At 35.4% G+C, this 15,917-nt stretch overlaps 1 protein-coding gene across 5 annotated transcripts in view; it reads right to left on the bottom strand.

The window, feature by feature from the left end:
- The window catches only part of ERCC6L2 (ERCC excision repair 6 like 2), a 149,618-nt gene that overhangs the window by 45,632 nt on the left and 88,069 nt on the right, over window positions 1-15,917 (bottom strand). For all 5 annotated transcript variants that reach the window (XM_028494122.2, XM_028494120.2, XM_024132883.3 and 2 more), the window contains exons 12-13: window positions 14,804-14,899; window positions 4,367-4,466 (exon numbers count right to left, since the gene is read on the bottom strand). In XM_028494122.2, coding sequence (XP_028349923.1) covers window positions 4,367-4,466; window positions 14,804-14,899 — 196 coding nt within the window. The remainder of the gene's footprint in view (window positions 1-4,366; window positions 4,467-14,803; window positions 14,900-15,917) is intronic.

Raw genomic sequence — 15,917 nt, 5'->3', positions numbered from 1 at the left:
GAAAGTACATTTTTAAAATGCTGTTAAATTAGCTTCTAAAATAAGTGCACCAAGTTGTATTCTCAAAAACACTATATTAGCACCTCTTTAAAAACATCCCCACCAACAAGGAGCAACGCCAATCTCCTCACCTCCCTTGGAAACTCCCCACAGGACAAAACAAAAAAGTCTTTTGCAGAACGTGTAGAACGCAATCTTATTTTTTACTTCTCCATTGTAAATGTAGTTAAGCATCTTTTCATATACATGTTAACTGTTTGTATTTTTTCTTACTAAAATGCCTGATCAGTCTTTTTACTGGTTTGTAGGAGTTCTTTTTATATTATAGATGCTAATTTATTATACTTATGGCAAGCATTTCCTCTGGTCTCTCCTTTAATTTGGCTTATAGTTTGTTTGTCATATAGAAATTTCATATAAAAATGTAGTCAAATTTACAATATTTGCCTTAGAGGCTATATCAGTTTCCTAAGGCTGCTGTAACAAAGTACCATAAACCAGGTGGTATAAAACAACAGAAATTTATTCTCTCCCAGTTCTGGAGGCTAAAAGTCTGAAATCGAGATATTGGCAGGGCCATGCTCTCTCTGAAGGTTCTAAGGGAATATCCTTCCTTTCCTCTTCCTAGTTTCTGGTGGTTGCTGGCAATCCTAGGCATTCCTCAGTTTGCAGCTTCATCACTCCGATCTTTGCCTCTGCCATCACATGGCATCCTCCTTCTGTGTCTGTCTGTATCCAAATTTCCCTCTTATAAGAAATCAGTCATTGAATTAGGGCCCACCGTAATAGAGTATAACCTTATTTAACTTGATTACATCTGCAAAGACCTTACTTCCAAATAAGATCCCATTCACAGGTACCAGGGGTTAAGGACTTCAACATAGGTTTTTTATTTTTTTGGGGGGGGGCACAATTCAACTTCTAACAGAGGCTTTGTTAAAGATTTTTACATTTATGCTCATGAGACATATCTGTCTATAATTTTCTGTTCTTGTAATGTCTTTGCCAATTCTGGCATCGGGATTCTTCTATCTTTCTAAAGTAGGCTGGAATTGTTCCCTCCTCTGTTCTCAAAAAGAATATTAAATGTTTGATAGAACTCACCACTGAAGGAAAAATTTCCACCACTGTGGAAAAGTTTTGAATTAAAAATTCACTTTCTTTGACAATATAGAGCTATGATTTCCCCTCTTTTGAAGTTACTGCTCTGAAATATCCAGTATTGCTATTAAGAAGTTAGCTATCTATTTAATTCTAGTACTCTTGTAGACAATTTTTTTTCTCTCCATGAAGTTTATCTCTGGAAATTTTAAGGGTTTTACAATTATAGAAAGACAATATAAGTGTGGATCTATTTTCATTCATCCTATTTAACACTCAGCGGGCTCATATTATCTGTGGACTCTCATCCTTTGGGGCTTCTTCCTTCTCTTTCTTCTGTTCCCTTGCTCAACTATAAGACTGATATTGGAACTTCTAGATCTAGCCTTCATTTCTCCTAAGTTTTCTTACATGTGTTCGTTCTATCTCTGTCTTTTTGCTCTGTAATCTAGAAGAATTGCATGGCTCTTTCTTTTAGATGAAAACTTTGTTCTTTGGTATTCAGCCTATTGCTGGAGTTTCTCATTTTCTGGATCTCTAATGGATTTTTTTTCTAGTAGTCTTTTGTTGCTCCCAGGATCCTACAACCTCATTTACCTTTTGAATAGTTATATTTCTTTAAAAATCTTTTACTCTTTTCTATTAATTTTGTTTTCTCTGATGTTAATTCTTTTTTAGTGCCTACATGAGTTCTTATATCTCTTGTAATAAATTATCATAAACTTGGTGGCTTAAAACAACAGAAATGTATTCTCTTACAGTTCTTACAGGAGGCTAGAAGTCTGATATCAGTATCACCAGAATGAAATCAAGTTTAGGCAGAGCCATGTTCTCTTCATAGGCTCTAGGGGAGGATCCATTCCTTGCCTCTTCACTTCTGGTGGCTGCCAGCATTCCTTAGTTTATAACTACATAGCTCCAATCTCTTGTCTCTGTGGTTACACTGGCTTCTCTTCTGTCTCTGTCAGATTTCCCTTTGCTTCCTACTTATAAGAATGCTTATGATTTAGGGCCCACCTGGACAATCCAGGCTAATCTCCTCATCTCAAAAATCCTTAATTTAATCATCTGCAAAGACCCTTTTTCCCATATAAAGTAACATTTATAGGTTCCAGGGATTAGGACCTGGTATCTTTGAGAGCCATTTTCATGGTGTTTATTTTCCTAAACTGTTCAATACTAATTATTTTTTTGGAGGGGTGGTGGGATATTCATCTGTCTTCAAATGCCTTATGAGCTTATCTAGGCCTACTGCAGTAATTATTCAAAGCAGGCAGCAGGTGGAGGGGTTTGCAAGTATTTATTATTTTGGACTTTCTTCTCGATTTCAGCAAAAATTTAGAGCTTTGTTTCCTTCCTTCCAGTATTTCTACTAATTGTTCCGACTTGAGAGCAGACATTTCCATTGTCTACAATCTGTTACAATGGGGGAAAGATCATAAGGGTTAAACCACCTTGTTAGATCATTAATAATAGCCCAAAGAGGGGGCATCACAGTTAACCCAAGGCTCCTTTCTATTTTTAGTATCTGTTGACTCTAAGCTTGGAATATTCACAAGTTGCACCTACCTTTTCCAGTAGTCTTCTCATGACTGAGTTTAGCTTCGTTTCTTCCTTCAATCTCATCTCAACTGCCCTTTGTCTTTCAGGGTTCCTTATCATTTTTGGCCCACAGAGAGAACTCTTTTTTCTTTCCAACATTTTTACAGGATTTTTAAACATCATTTTGGATTGTTTTCCCCCCAAGAGATCTGAAGAACACTTGTGAGGCTAGCGTGTGTTTGCCATTTGCACCCTTGGTTCAAATTCCAATCAATGTTTAAATCACATTTATGCCATTTCCTCATATGATTGCCATCTTATCTTTATTTGTGCTTATCAAGTTGTATGGCTGAATGTTCCTTAAGTGGCTTATTTTAATAAGCAATTAGATCATACAAAGTTCTGAAAACTTAAATTACCCTCATCTTCTGAAGCTTTTTATTACATATTATTATATATTATATAACAGGCCATTTTATTTCATTAAATGAGTCAGACGAATAGGCAAAAAGGAAATACATATAGTAATGGGATCAAGAAAACTTACTATGTGATTGAGGAAAGACTCTTACTTGTGACAAGTCAAAGATAGTATTCTAAAGAGCTGCTCCTAAGATGAAAAAATAATATCCTACTTTTTTCCAAGATTAGTTAATGTCTGAAAAAATAATTTTCAAGTAGTTGTGTGATACCTAAGAACAAAAAGATTAAAGGTTTCTTACAGAGCTAAATGCTTTAAGAAAAATAAACACTGCTGTGTACAATTCTATTTTTAGAATTAAGAAAATAGCATAAATTTAAGACTGGATCATTCTTAGGTTAACTACCACCACATGTGGCAGATGTTTGCTCTTAAACAGATTCCAGCTGAATATATAGGGAGTAATTCAAATTTAACATTTATAATTAAACTTGAACCTCATTCCAGATCTTCTCAAGTGGGCAGTTACAGACTAAGTAAACTTTATTTAGAGGCATAAATGGAGTAGTAATTGATACCCTAAGGATATTAAAGAGTTAATGCAATTTTAGATGAATATTAAAAGCACCAGCACAGTAGTTAGTACACTTGAGTTCTATTCCTATAATTTCATTTACTGGGGTGTCCTGGATCCCAGTTTCATTATATACAACATGAAACATTTGTATTAGGTATCTCTAAGGTATTCCTCTCCAGTCTTCCTTATGCACACATAGATAATGGAAACATGTGAACGTCTACTCAAAGAGGAGGTTACTCAAGGCTGGAAGCTGGCTTAGACAATCTTGCTGCCCAGAGAGCTGTAGGATGTCTGGGTGCACCTGTACCCCATCTGTGGCATACACTCACATCATGGCCCACAGTTTGGGGAGCTGTGACCTTGCTACTCAAATTGTGATCTGCAGACTAGTAGTGCTGGCACTTCTGGGAGTTTGTTAAAAATGCAGAATCTTGCGCTCTACCCAGAACTACTAAATCAGAATCTGTATTTTAAAGATCCCTAGGTAATTCATGTGCACATTGAAGAAGTACTGCTCTAAGAAACTTTCAGCTCTAAAATTCAATGAACCTAAGATTTAATCTGTTTTATAGAAGTGCATTCTAGAGTATATTTCATAATCTTATTAAGTTCCTTATTATAGCTAGAATAAAATAAAAAACATATTTGTACACAAATTTATTATTAATTTTTGAAAACTGACAAGTGTTTACTTTTAATTAGAAAAAGGGAAATATATTTACCTGCTTGTATACCTGTCGTAAGTACATGATCTCCTCCACAGTTCCCAAGGATATCAGCCTAAGCACTTTGACATCTCTGCATTGCCCAATCCTATATGCTCTGTAAAAACATTAAAAACAAAAGGCAACCAAGATCAAGTGAAACAACTTCAGGTTCAGGAGGTAGCTTTTGGATATAAAAATGAAATATTGCTAAAATTTTAATTTAAAAAGAAATACCTTATTTTTAGATATGCTATATTATTTAATAATAATGTAAAAATAGAAATTCATATAAAAAGGCCAGTCATTGAGGAGGAAAGTATTATAGAAAAAATATACATATCAACTTCATTTCTGTTACAAACATCGCCTTCTACTGTGCAAAAACTTTTCCTAAATTCAGATTTTTCTTTTACGGCAGTCTTAAGCTTATGAATGATTCCATTTACATAAAACTCTCAAAAACGCAAACGAATCCACAGTGACAGAAAGCAGATCAGTGGTTGCTTGGGGGGCCTTGGGAGGGGCCAGATGGATGGATTACAAAGTGGCACAAGGAAAATTTGGGGGGTGATGGATATGTTCACTATCTTGATTGTGGTAATGGTTTCATGGTGTATACCTACAGCAAAACTTATCCGCTGTACACTTTAAATATGTGCAGTTTATTGTATGTTAATTATATCTCAATGAAACTGTTAAAAAAAAACCTTGGAGGAAAAGCAGTAATCAACTGGCAAGCCTATGGAAGTGCAGATTTACAGCCTTCATCCACAGAGATTTCCAAGCAGTCTGTCTGACTGGATCACTCAGTTGATTAGTACCCCAGGGGTTTTGATATGGACTGCAGTGCTAATTAAAACTCTAACCTGACTCACCACACTGATTAACTATAGGTCCAGTCCCTGTAGCTTCTCCCAGGTGGAGGCTTTATTGGATGTTCTGAATGAGGTCACCTGTTTCTAATAAATACCTGTTATAGTCATGGGGGATCAGGGGCAAAGCCATACTGCTTCATGCTTGAAAATGTTATAATTTGGGGGAAATTTAATTTTGACCTTATAAAGTCACACTGTATTGTTATATTTGGTGCTCCTTCTGCCTCCTTCACCCATTCTTCCTCACAGGGAAGGGCTTTTACTAGAGGACGTCTTGGTACTGAAAATCTTGCATTCCTAGAAAAGAATGGGGGCTCCTGTGACACAGCAAAGCCAAGGGTAAGTTACTGCAATTCTCACTTCCATCCTGCAGCCTGGATAGAGAGGGACTCATAATCCCTTTCTCTCCCACAATGGATTTGGGTCTAAAAAAAATAAATATGGATCTAAAGAAATGTCTTTTGGGTGTAAGGCAATTGTTTGCTGAATGGGATAGATTCTGTCAGAATACATATTCTTGAATCTTTACAGACAAAAACTTTATAACATGTTACATTGGACCTATGCTTCATCATTTTCTAGGTCTATAAAGTGCGGATATGTAAATGGTCTTTCATCATGCAAAGACAAGTGTCGAGAAACTGTTATACAGTGTGGAGGTCAGTATTTTCATTTCTCTTCTTTGCTCCTCCTGTCAGAGTAAATGGAAGGAGAGGGAGAGGAAGAGGAATTCTGTTCATTTAGTTTTACTGTCAACTAACTTTCACTGAAAGCCAAAGCACAGTGAACTGTGTCTCGAGGCAACACTGGGATAAATAAGTCTTGATGGCCTAGATGAAAAAGAACAAAATTACAACAAATGTTTTTGAGACAAAAAGAAATGGATATTTTTCTGTGGTTTTCATTTGACTATTTTCCTGGGCAGTTGTCACTGGCAAGAGGCTGGTTAAAAGTGCAGGCTCTGCAAGTCAGACTGTGTGGATTCAAATTTATTCTATCTTAAATTGACACCAACTTAATTTCAATTGCATTAAAAAATTCTCCTTTACAGCTCTGCTTTGACCTTTTATCTTATTGATGTTATAAATTATATCTTTACATGTCATATATTCATTAGCAGATTTATAATTATTTTTATACATTTGTCTTTTAAATCCTGTAGAAAACAAGGAGAAGAATTATAAGCCAAAATTATAATAATACTGGTTTTGATATTTGTTTATGTGCTTACCTGTACTGGAGAACTTTATATTTTCATATGACTTTGAGATACCATTAGAGTCCTTTCATTTGAAATTGAAACTCTCTCCTTAACATTTCTCCTTAGTATAGATCAACAGAACAGAATAGAGAGCCCAGAAATAAACCCAAGCACCTATGGTCAACTAATCTATGACAAAGAAGGCAAGAATATACAATGGAGAAAACAGTCTCTTCAATAAGTGGTTCTGGGAAAACTGGACAGCCACATGTAAACCAATGAGAATAGAACATTTACTCACCAACTACAAAAATAAACTCCAAATGGATTAAAGACCTAAATGTAAGAATTGAAACTATAAAACTCCTAGAAGAGAACATAGAACAATCTTTGACATGAATCTTAGCAACAGTTTTTGGATCAGTCTCCTAAGGCAAAAGAAACAGCAAAAATAAATAAATGGGACCTAATCAAACTTACAAGATTTTGCACAGCAAAGGAAACCATTGGCAAAACAAGACAACAACCTAAAGAATGGGAGAAAATATTTGCAAATAATATGACTATCAAGGGGTTAATAGCCAAAAAATATAAATAGCTCATACAACTCAATATCAAAAAAAAACAATGTCAAAAAACCCAAACAATCCAATCAAAAAATGGGGCAGAAGAGCTGAAAAGACATTTTCCCAAGATGACATATACACAGCTAACAGGCACAGGAAAAGATGCTCAACATTGCTTACTTTTAGAGAAATGCAAATCAAAACAACAATGAGCTATCACCTCATACCTCTTAGAATAGCTATCATCACAAAGACCACAAATAACAAATGTTGGCAAGGATGTGGGGAAAAGGAAACACTTGTACACTGTTGGTGGGAATGTAAATTGGTACAGCCACTATGGAAAACAGTATGGAGGTTCCTCAAAAAACTAAAAATAGAACCATGCTACAATCCAGCAATTCCACTTTGGTGTATATATCTGGAAAAAATGAAAACATTAATTTGAAAGACACATGCACCCCAATGTCCAGAGAAGTATTAATTACAAAAGCCAAGATATGTAAGCAATCCAGTGTCCATCAACATACAAATGGATAAAGAAGATGTGGTACATACATAGAATGGATTATTATTCAGCCATAAAAAAAAGAATGAAATTCTGCCAATTGCAGCATCATGGATGGACCTAGAGAATATTATGCTTACTGAATTAAGTCAGACAGATAAAGAAAAATACTATATGATATAACTTATATGTAAAACTTAAAAAATAAAACAAGTGAATGTATATAGAAAAACAGAAACAGAATTACAGATATAGAAAACAAACTCGTGCTTACCAGTGGGGAGAGGGAAGTGGGTGGGGATGAGATATGGGTATGGGATTAAGAGATGAAACTACTGTATATAAAATAGATTAGCTACAAGGAGATATTGTATAGCATAGGGAATTATAGCCATTATCTTGAAATAACTTTCCATGGAGTATAATCTGTAAAAATACTGAACTGCTATGCTGTACATCCAAAACTAATATATTACTACAAATCAACTATACTTCATTTAAAAAATACTATGTCAGTTATATCTCAATAATAAAAAAATGCAGAAATACAACTTTAAAAATACACTAGAAGGAATTAACAGTTGATTATAAGATACAGAGGAATGGATCAGTGAGCTGGTAGACACAGCAATGGAAATCACTGAAGGAATAGATAAAAGAAAAAAGAATAAAAAGAAAGGAGAGTTTGAGACTTCTGGAACTACATCAAGCATACCAGCATTCACATTATAGGGGTCCCAGAGGAAGAGTGAGAAAGGGGCAGAGACCATATCTGAAGACATAATAGCTGAAAACTTCCCTAACCTGGAAAAGGAAAGACATCCAGGTCCAGGAAGCACAAAACAGGATCAACCTAAACAGGAGAACACCAAGAAACATTGCAACTAAAACTACAAAAATTAACCATAAAGGGAGAATATTAAAAAGCAGCAAAAGGAAAAGCAACAAGTTACATACAAAGGCACTTCCATAATGCTATCAGCTGACTTTTCAGGAGAAACTCTGCAGGGCCAGAAGTGAGTGGCATGATATACTTAAAGTGATGAAAGGGAAAAACGTACAACCAAGAATATTCTATTTGGCAAGGCTTTCATATAGATTTGATGGAGAGATCAAAAGTTTTACGGACAAGCAAAAGCTAAGAGTTCTGCACCACCAAACCAGCTTCCAAGAAGTGTTACAGGGACTTTTCTATGTGAAAAAGAAAAGGCCACATCTAGATATATGAAAATTGCGAAAGGAAAAACAATCTCATTGGTAAAGGCAAATATACAGTAACGGTAGTAAATCAACCATGTATAAAGCTAGTAGGAAGGTTTAAAGACAAAAGTAGTAAAATTGTGTATATCCATTATAAGTAGTTGAGGGATACACAAATCAAAACGATGTAAAATATGATGTCAAAAACAGTAAACATGGTGGGGGAGGAGAGTAAAAATTTAGGGTTCTTAAGTGTATGTGAACTTAAAAGATTAGCAATTTATGTTATCCTTTTGAAGAACTTTTGGTAGCCACAAACCAAAAATCTAAACACACACGAAAAAGAGAGGGGAATGCCAACATAGCACTAAAGATAGCCATCAAATCACATGGAAGAGAAGAAAGACACAAAAATAATTACAAAAACAACCACCAAACAATTAACAACATGGAAAGGAGAAAATACCTATCACTAATTACTTTAAAAATATATGGACTAGATGCTACAATCAAAAGACACAGAGTGGCTGATTGGATACAAAAACAGGACCCATCTATATGCTGCCTACAAGAGACTCACTCTTGAGCTAAAGATACACAGACTGAAAGTGAGGCAATGGGAAAAGGTATTCCTTGAAAATGGAAAGGAAAAGAAAACTGGGGTGGCAATACTTATATCAGAAAAAACAGACTGTAAAACAAAGACTGTAGTAAGAAACAAAGAAAGACATTACATAATAATCAACGGATCAATTCAAGAAGAAGGTATAACAGTGGTAAAGCGATGTGCACCCAGCATAGGAGGACCTAAATAAATAAAGCAAATTATTAGCAGACATAAAGAGAGAGACTGACAGTAATACAATAACAGTAAGGAACTTTAACACCCAACTGACATTACTGGACAGATCATCCAGACAGAAAATCAATCAGGAAACACTGGCCTTAAACAACATATTATATCAGATGGACTTAACAGATAAATATAGAATATTGCATCCAAAAGCAGAAGAATGCACATTTTTTTCAAGTTCACATGGAACACTGTCCAGGATAGACAATATGCTACACAACAAACAAGTCTTAGTAAGTTTAAGATTGGAATCATATCAAGCATCTTTTCTGACACAACAATCAATATGAGACTAGAAGTCAACTATTAAAAAAAAAACCTGCAAAAACACAAACACGTGCGTTTAAACAATATGCTACTAAACAACCAATGGATCACTGAAGAAATCAGAGAAGAAATAAAAATATACCTGGAGACAAATGAAAATGGAAACACAATGATCCAAAATCTATGGGACTCAGCAAGAGCAGTTTCGAGGCTTATAGCATTACAAGCCTACCTCAGGAAAGAAGAAAAAACCCAAATCAACAACTTAAACTTACACCTAAAGGAACTAGAAAAAGAACAAACAAAACTGAAAGTTAGTGAAGGAAAGAAAGAAAGATCAGAACAGAAATAAATGAGAGACTTAAAAAAAAAAAAAAAAAAAAAGAAAAGATCAATGACGCTAAGAGCTGGTTCTTCAAAAGGATAAACCTTTAGCCAGACTCTTCAAGAAAACAGAGAAGACTTAAATCAATCAAATCAGAAAAGAAAAAGAAGTTACAACTGATATCACAGAAATACAAAGGATCATAAAAGATTACTACAATTATATGTCAATAAAGTGAACAACTTAGAAGAAATGAACAAATTCCTAGAAATGAATAATCTCCCAAGACTGAACCAGGAACAAATAGAAATTTTAAACAGACTAATTACCAGTAATAAAATTGAATCAGTAATCACAAAACTACCAAAAAAAAAAAGTGCAGGACCAGACAGCTTCACAGTTGAATTCAACAAACATTTAGAGAAGAATTAACAATATCCTTCTCAAACTATTCCAAAAAAATTGCAAAAGCACACTTTCAAGCTCATTCTATAAGGCCAGCATTGCCCTGATACCAAAACCATACAAAGATATCATAAAAAAAGAAAACTACAGGCTAATAAAACTGAGGAACATAGACGCAAAAATCCTCAACAAAATGTAGCAAACTGAATTCAACAGTACATTAAAAGGATCATACACACCAATCGCAAGCAATGAAGTTGAAACTGTGATAAAAAATCTTCCAACAAACAAAAGTCTAGGAACAGATGGCTTCACAGGTGAATTCTATCAAATATTTTGAGAAAAGCTAACACCTATCCTTCTCAAACTCTTCCAAAATATAGCAGAGGGAGGAATAGTCCCAAACTCATTCTACAAGGCCACCATCATCCTGATACCAAAACCAGCCAAAGATGTCACAAGGAAGGAAAACTATAGGCCAGTACCACTGATGAACATAGATGCAAAAATCCTCAACAAAATACTAGCAAACAGAATCCAACAGTACATTAAAAGTATCATACACCATGACCAAGTGGAGTTTATTCCAGAAATGCAAGGATTGCTCAGTAAACACAAATCAATCAATGTGATACAACATATTAACAAACTGAAGGATAAAGACCATATGATCATCCCAATAGATGCAGAAGAAGCTTTCGACAAAATTCAACACCCATTTATGATAAAAACCTTCCAGAAAGTAGGCATAGAGGGAACTTTCCTCAACATAATAAAGGCCATATATGACAAACCCACAGCCAGCATCGTTCTCAATGGTGAAAAACTGAAACCATTTCCACTAAGATCAGGAACAAGACAAGGTTGCCCACTCTCACCACTCTTATTCAACATAGTTTTGGAAGTTCTAGCCACAGCAATCAGAGAAGAAAAAGAAATAAAAGGAATCCAAATAGGAAAAGAAGAAGTAAAGCTGTCACTATTTGCAGATGACATGATATTATACATAGAGAATCCTAAGGATGCTACCAGAAAACTACTAGAGCTAATCAATGAATTTGGCAAAGTAGCAGGATACAAAATTAATGCACAGAAATCTCTGGCATTCTTATACACTAATGATGAAAAAATCTGAAAGAGAAATTAAGGAAACACTTCCATTTACCATTGCAACAAAAAGAATAAAATACCTAGGAATTAATCTACCTAAGGAGACAAAAGACCTGTACAGAAAACTATAAGACACTGATGAAAGAAATTAAAGATGATATAAACAGATGGAGAGATATACCATGTTCTTGGATTGGAAGAATCAACATTGTGAAAATGACTATACTACCCAAAGCAATCTACAGATTCAATGCAGTCCCTATCAAACTACCACTGGCATGTTTTACAGAACTAGAACAAAAAATTTCACAATTTGTATGGAAACACAAAAGACCCCGAATAGCCAAAGCAATCTTGAGAACGAAAAATGGAGCTGGAGGAATCAGGCTCCCTGACTTCAGACTATACTACAAAGCTAAAGTAATCAAGACAGTATGATACTGGCACAAAAACAGAAATACAGATCAATGATACAGGAGAGAAAGCCCAAAGACAAACCCATGCACATATGGTCACCTTATCTTTGATAAAGGAGGCAAGAATATAAAATGGAGAAACGGCAGCCTCTTCAATAAGTGGTGCTGGGAAAACTGGACAGCTACATGTAAAAGAATGAAATTAGAACACTCCATAAGACCATACAGAAAAGTAAACTTGAAATGGATTAAACACTTAAATGTAAGGCCAAACACTATAAAACTCTTAGAGGAAAACATAGGCAGAACATTCTATGACATAAATCGCAGCAAGATTCTTTTTGACCCACCTCCTAGAGAAATGGAAATAGAAACAAAAATAAACAAATGGGACCTAACGAAACTCAAAAGCTTTTGCACAGCAAAAGAAACTATAAACAAGACGAAAAGACAACCCTCAGAATGGGAGAAAACATTTGCAAATGAAGCCACTGAGAAAGGATTAATCTCCAAAATATACAAGCAGCTCACACAGCTCCAATATCAAAAAAACCAACGACCCAATCCAAAAATGGGCAGAAGTCCTAAACAGACATTTCTCCAAAGACATACAGATTGCCAAGAAACACATGAAAGGATGCTCAACATCACTAATCATTAGAGAAATGCAAATCAAAACTACAATGCGGTATCACCTCACACCGGTCAGAATGGCCATCATCAAAAAATCTACAACAATAAATGCTGGAGAGGGTGTGGAGAAAAAGGAACCCTCTTGCACTGTTGGTGGGAATGTAAACTGATACAGCCACTATGGAGAACAGTATGGAGGTTCCTTAAGAAACTAAAAGTAGAACTACCATATGACCCAGCAATCCCACTACTGGACCTAGAGTCTGTCATACAGAGTGAAGTAAGTCAGAAAGAGAAAAACAAATACTGTATGCTAACACATATATATGGAATCTAAAAAAAAAAGATTCTGAAGAACCTAGGGGCAGACATGAAAAAAGACGCAGATGTAGAGAATGGAATTGAGGACACAGGGAGGGGGAAGGGTAAGCTGGGAAGAAGTGAAAGAGTGGCACTGACATATATACACTACCAAATGTAAAAGAGATAGCTAGTGGGAAGCAGCTGCATAGCACAGGGAGATCAACTTGGTGCTTTGTGACCACCTAGAGGGTTGGGATAAGGAGGGTGGGAGGGAGATGCAACAGGGAGGGGATATGGGGATATATGTATACGTATAGTTGATTCATTTTGTTATATAGCAGAAAGTAACACAACATTGTAAAGCAATTATACCTCAATAAAGATTAAAAAAAAAAGGAAAATGGAGAAAAAAACAGTTAAAAAAAAAGAAAAGGATCATACACCATCATCAAGTGAGATTTATCCCAAGGACACAAGTATGGTTCAATCTCTGCAAATCAATGTTATATACCACGTTAACACATTAAAGAATAAAAATCATATTATCATCTCAATAGATGTGGAAAAAGCTTTTGAAACAATTCAACATCCATTTATGATAAAAACTCTCAATAAAGTTGAGTACAGAGGGAGGATACCTCAACATAATAAAGGTCATATATGGTAAGTCCACAGCTAACAACATACTGAATGGTGAAATATTGAAAGCATTTCTCTAAGATCAGGAACAAGAGAAGAATGCCCACTCTGGACACTTTTATTTAACATAGTATTGGAAGTCTTAGCCACAGCAATTAGGCAAGAAACAGAAATAAAAGTATCCAAATTAGAGAGGAAGAAGTAAAACTGTCAGTGTTTACAGGTGACATGACACTATACATAGAAAATTCTAAAGATGCCAGCAAAAAACTACTAGAGTTCATCAGTGAATTTGGTAAGGCTGCAGGATACAAAATTAATAAACAGAAATCTGCTGCATTTCTATATGCTAACAATGAACTATTAGAAAGAGAAATTAAGAACATAATCCCATTCACAGTCACATCAAAAAGAATAAAATATCTTAAAATAAATTTAACTAAGGAGGTAAAAGAACTTTACTCAGAAAACTATAAGACACTGATGAAATGGACTGTATAAGAAAGCTAGGTTTCAATGCTTTATGATCTGGTCCAAACATCCACTGCAAGAACCTTTTGTCAGCCTCACTCCCCACTTATTTATAAAATGTATGAAATGATTCTTTCAGTTTTGATCAAGGAGCACGTGTTAAAGGTTAATCCCTCTTTATGTACAAGGTGTGGGAGAGGAATTTGTTTTAGAGTCAGCACATTAATTAATTTCCCATAAGGATGTACTTTAGTCTACTCTCATATCCTTAAGTTGCTGAACCCATGCTTGAATTTCTCTGTGCTCTCCTGTTGACTTGGGATTGTGGCTTTTCTCTGCTAGTTCCTTCATCATAAAAATTCTCCCACGAGTTTCTCAAAACTTCTGATCTACTAGTAGTGACCTTTCTATTTTCCTGCAGTACTGGGGATTTATTCTTTCTTCTAAATTAATCTTGTCACAATAATGGGATTTTGAGATGAATGGAAAATTAATGGCTATTATCAGCCTGCCATTTGGATTCAGAAGTTCAGGGTTATCTTAAATAAAAGTTTAAAATTTTTTTACAAGGTCTTCCCTATCTTCTAATCACAGTCACACTATAAGCAACCTAAAAAATTCAAGAGCATTTTTAGATTAAAAGTATTTGCAGGTCACTTTAAATTTTATCACCGTTGTACCTGTCAATTGCTTGAAGATCATTGGCTGGATTCCATGTAGGATCAAATAATACAACCACATTGGCACCAACAAAATTGAGGCCTAGTCCACCAGCCCTGGAGTAAACAGAAAAGAGCAAATTAAAACAGCAAAAATAAATTTTGCTCTCTAACTCAATTATGCCAGGTTTCTATAACCAAATCAACACAATATTACATTAACATTATAAAAGTAAGGTGATTAACACACAAATATGCCACAAGTAAAACGGCTATGGAACAATTTTTTTTGTACCACTCTAGACTATCCCTAAGAAATTTGAGCATTAGAGACCACGTAAGTAGGTTGTGCTGGTTTTTACATTTTTTTGGATACTCAAATACTATTCTCGAAGATTTTTCTAACATAAGTTTTAAAAACTGCTAGTATACTCCAGCTAAATAAATATACACACTTAAAAAAATGCGCTCCTCCTTATTCCTCCCACTAAGTGCAGCTAAAAACCCTGGGCATTATATATAAAATAAAACACAAGATTATGAAAGGTAGAGAGAGCATAGATTGGCTAGAGACCACAAAACCTAAGGAATGACATGGCAGTGAGTTCCCTGGCTTTATTTTTGCCTAATATATCCCAGATTGGGTTCTGGAGAAGCCAGTGAACTGGAAATGCCAGCAGCCAACAGTCACAGACCAAAAAAGCCCCAAGAAAAGTCTTCTTCCTTTAGCCAAGGAACCAGGAAAGATACAGAGTTTTAAGACAGAAAAATGTTAGATAATGAACAGCCTATTCTTGCAAACACCACAGAAAAAATATCTGTGGCTCCAACCCTAACCTGGTCAGCAAAGGCTAAGTGAGGAGACTAAATTCCCACCTTTGACAGTAACAAGGTACCTCTCATTCTCACTCGGGTGGTGTCAGAGAAGGCTGATTGAGGAGCCGGAACTTTTCATTTCTGCCCAGCTATAGCCAGGCCCCTCTGTAGTGTGGGTGGAAGCCATGGAGAAATAGCAATGAAGTGCCTCAAACTCAGGATGTCAACAGAGGCCAAGCAAGAGACACAGATTTCCAGCCCATGTGGCTGGCATGGTGTCTGGGTAAAACAGAAGTTTTAAATAAGATACAGAGTTTCA

This window comes from Physeter macrocephalus, chromosome 9, assembly GCF_002837175.3.
Source record: "Physeter macrocephalus isolate SW-GA chromosome 9, ASM283717v5, whole genome shotgun sequence".
NCBI lineage: Eukaryota > Metazoa > Chordata > Mammalia > Artiodactyla > Physeteridae > Physeter > Physeter macrocephalus.
This window is presented reverse-complemented; position numbering and strand designations above follow the sequence as displayed.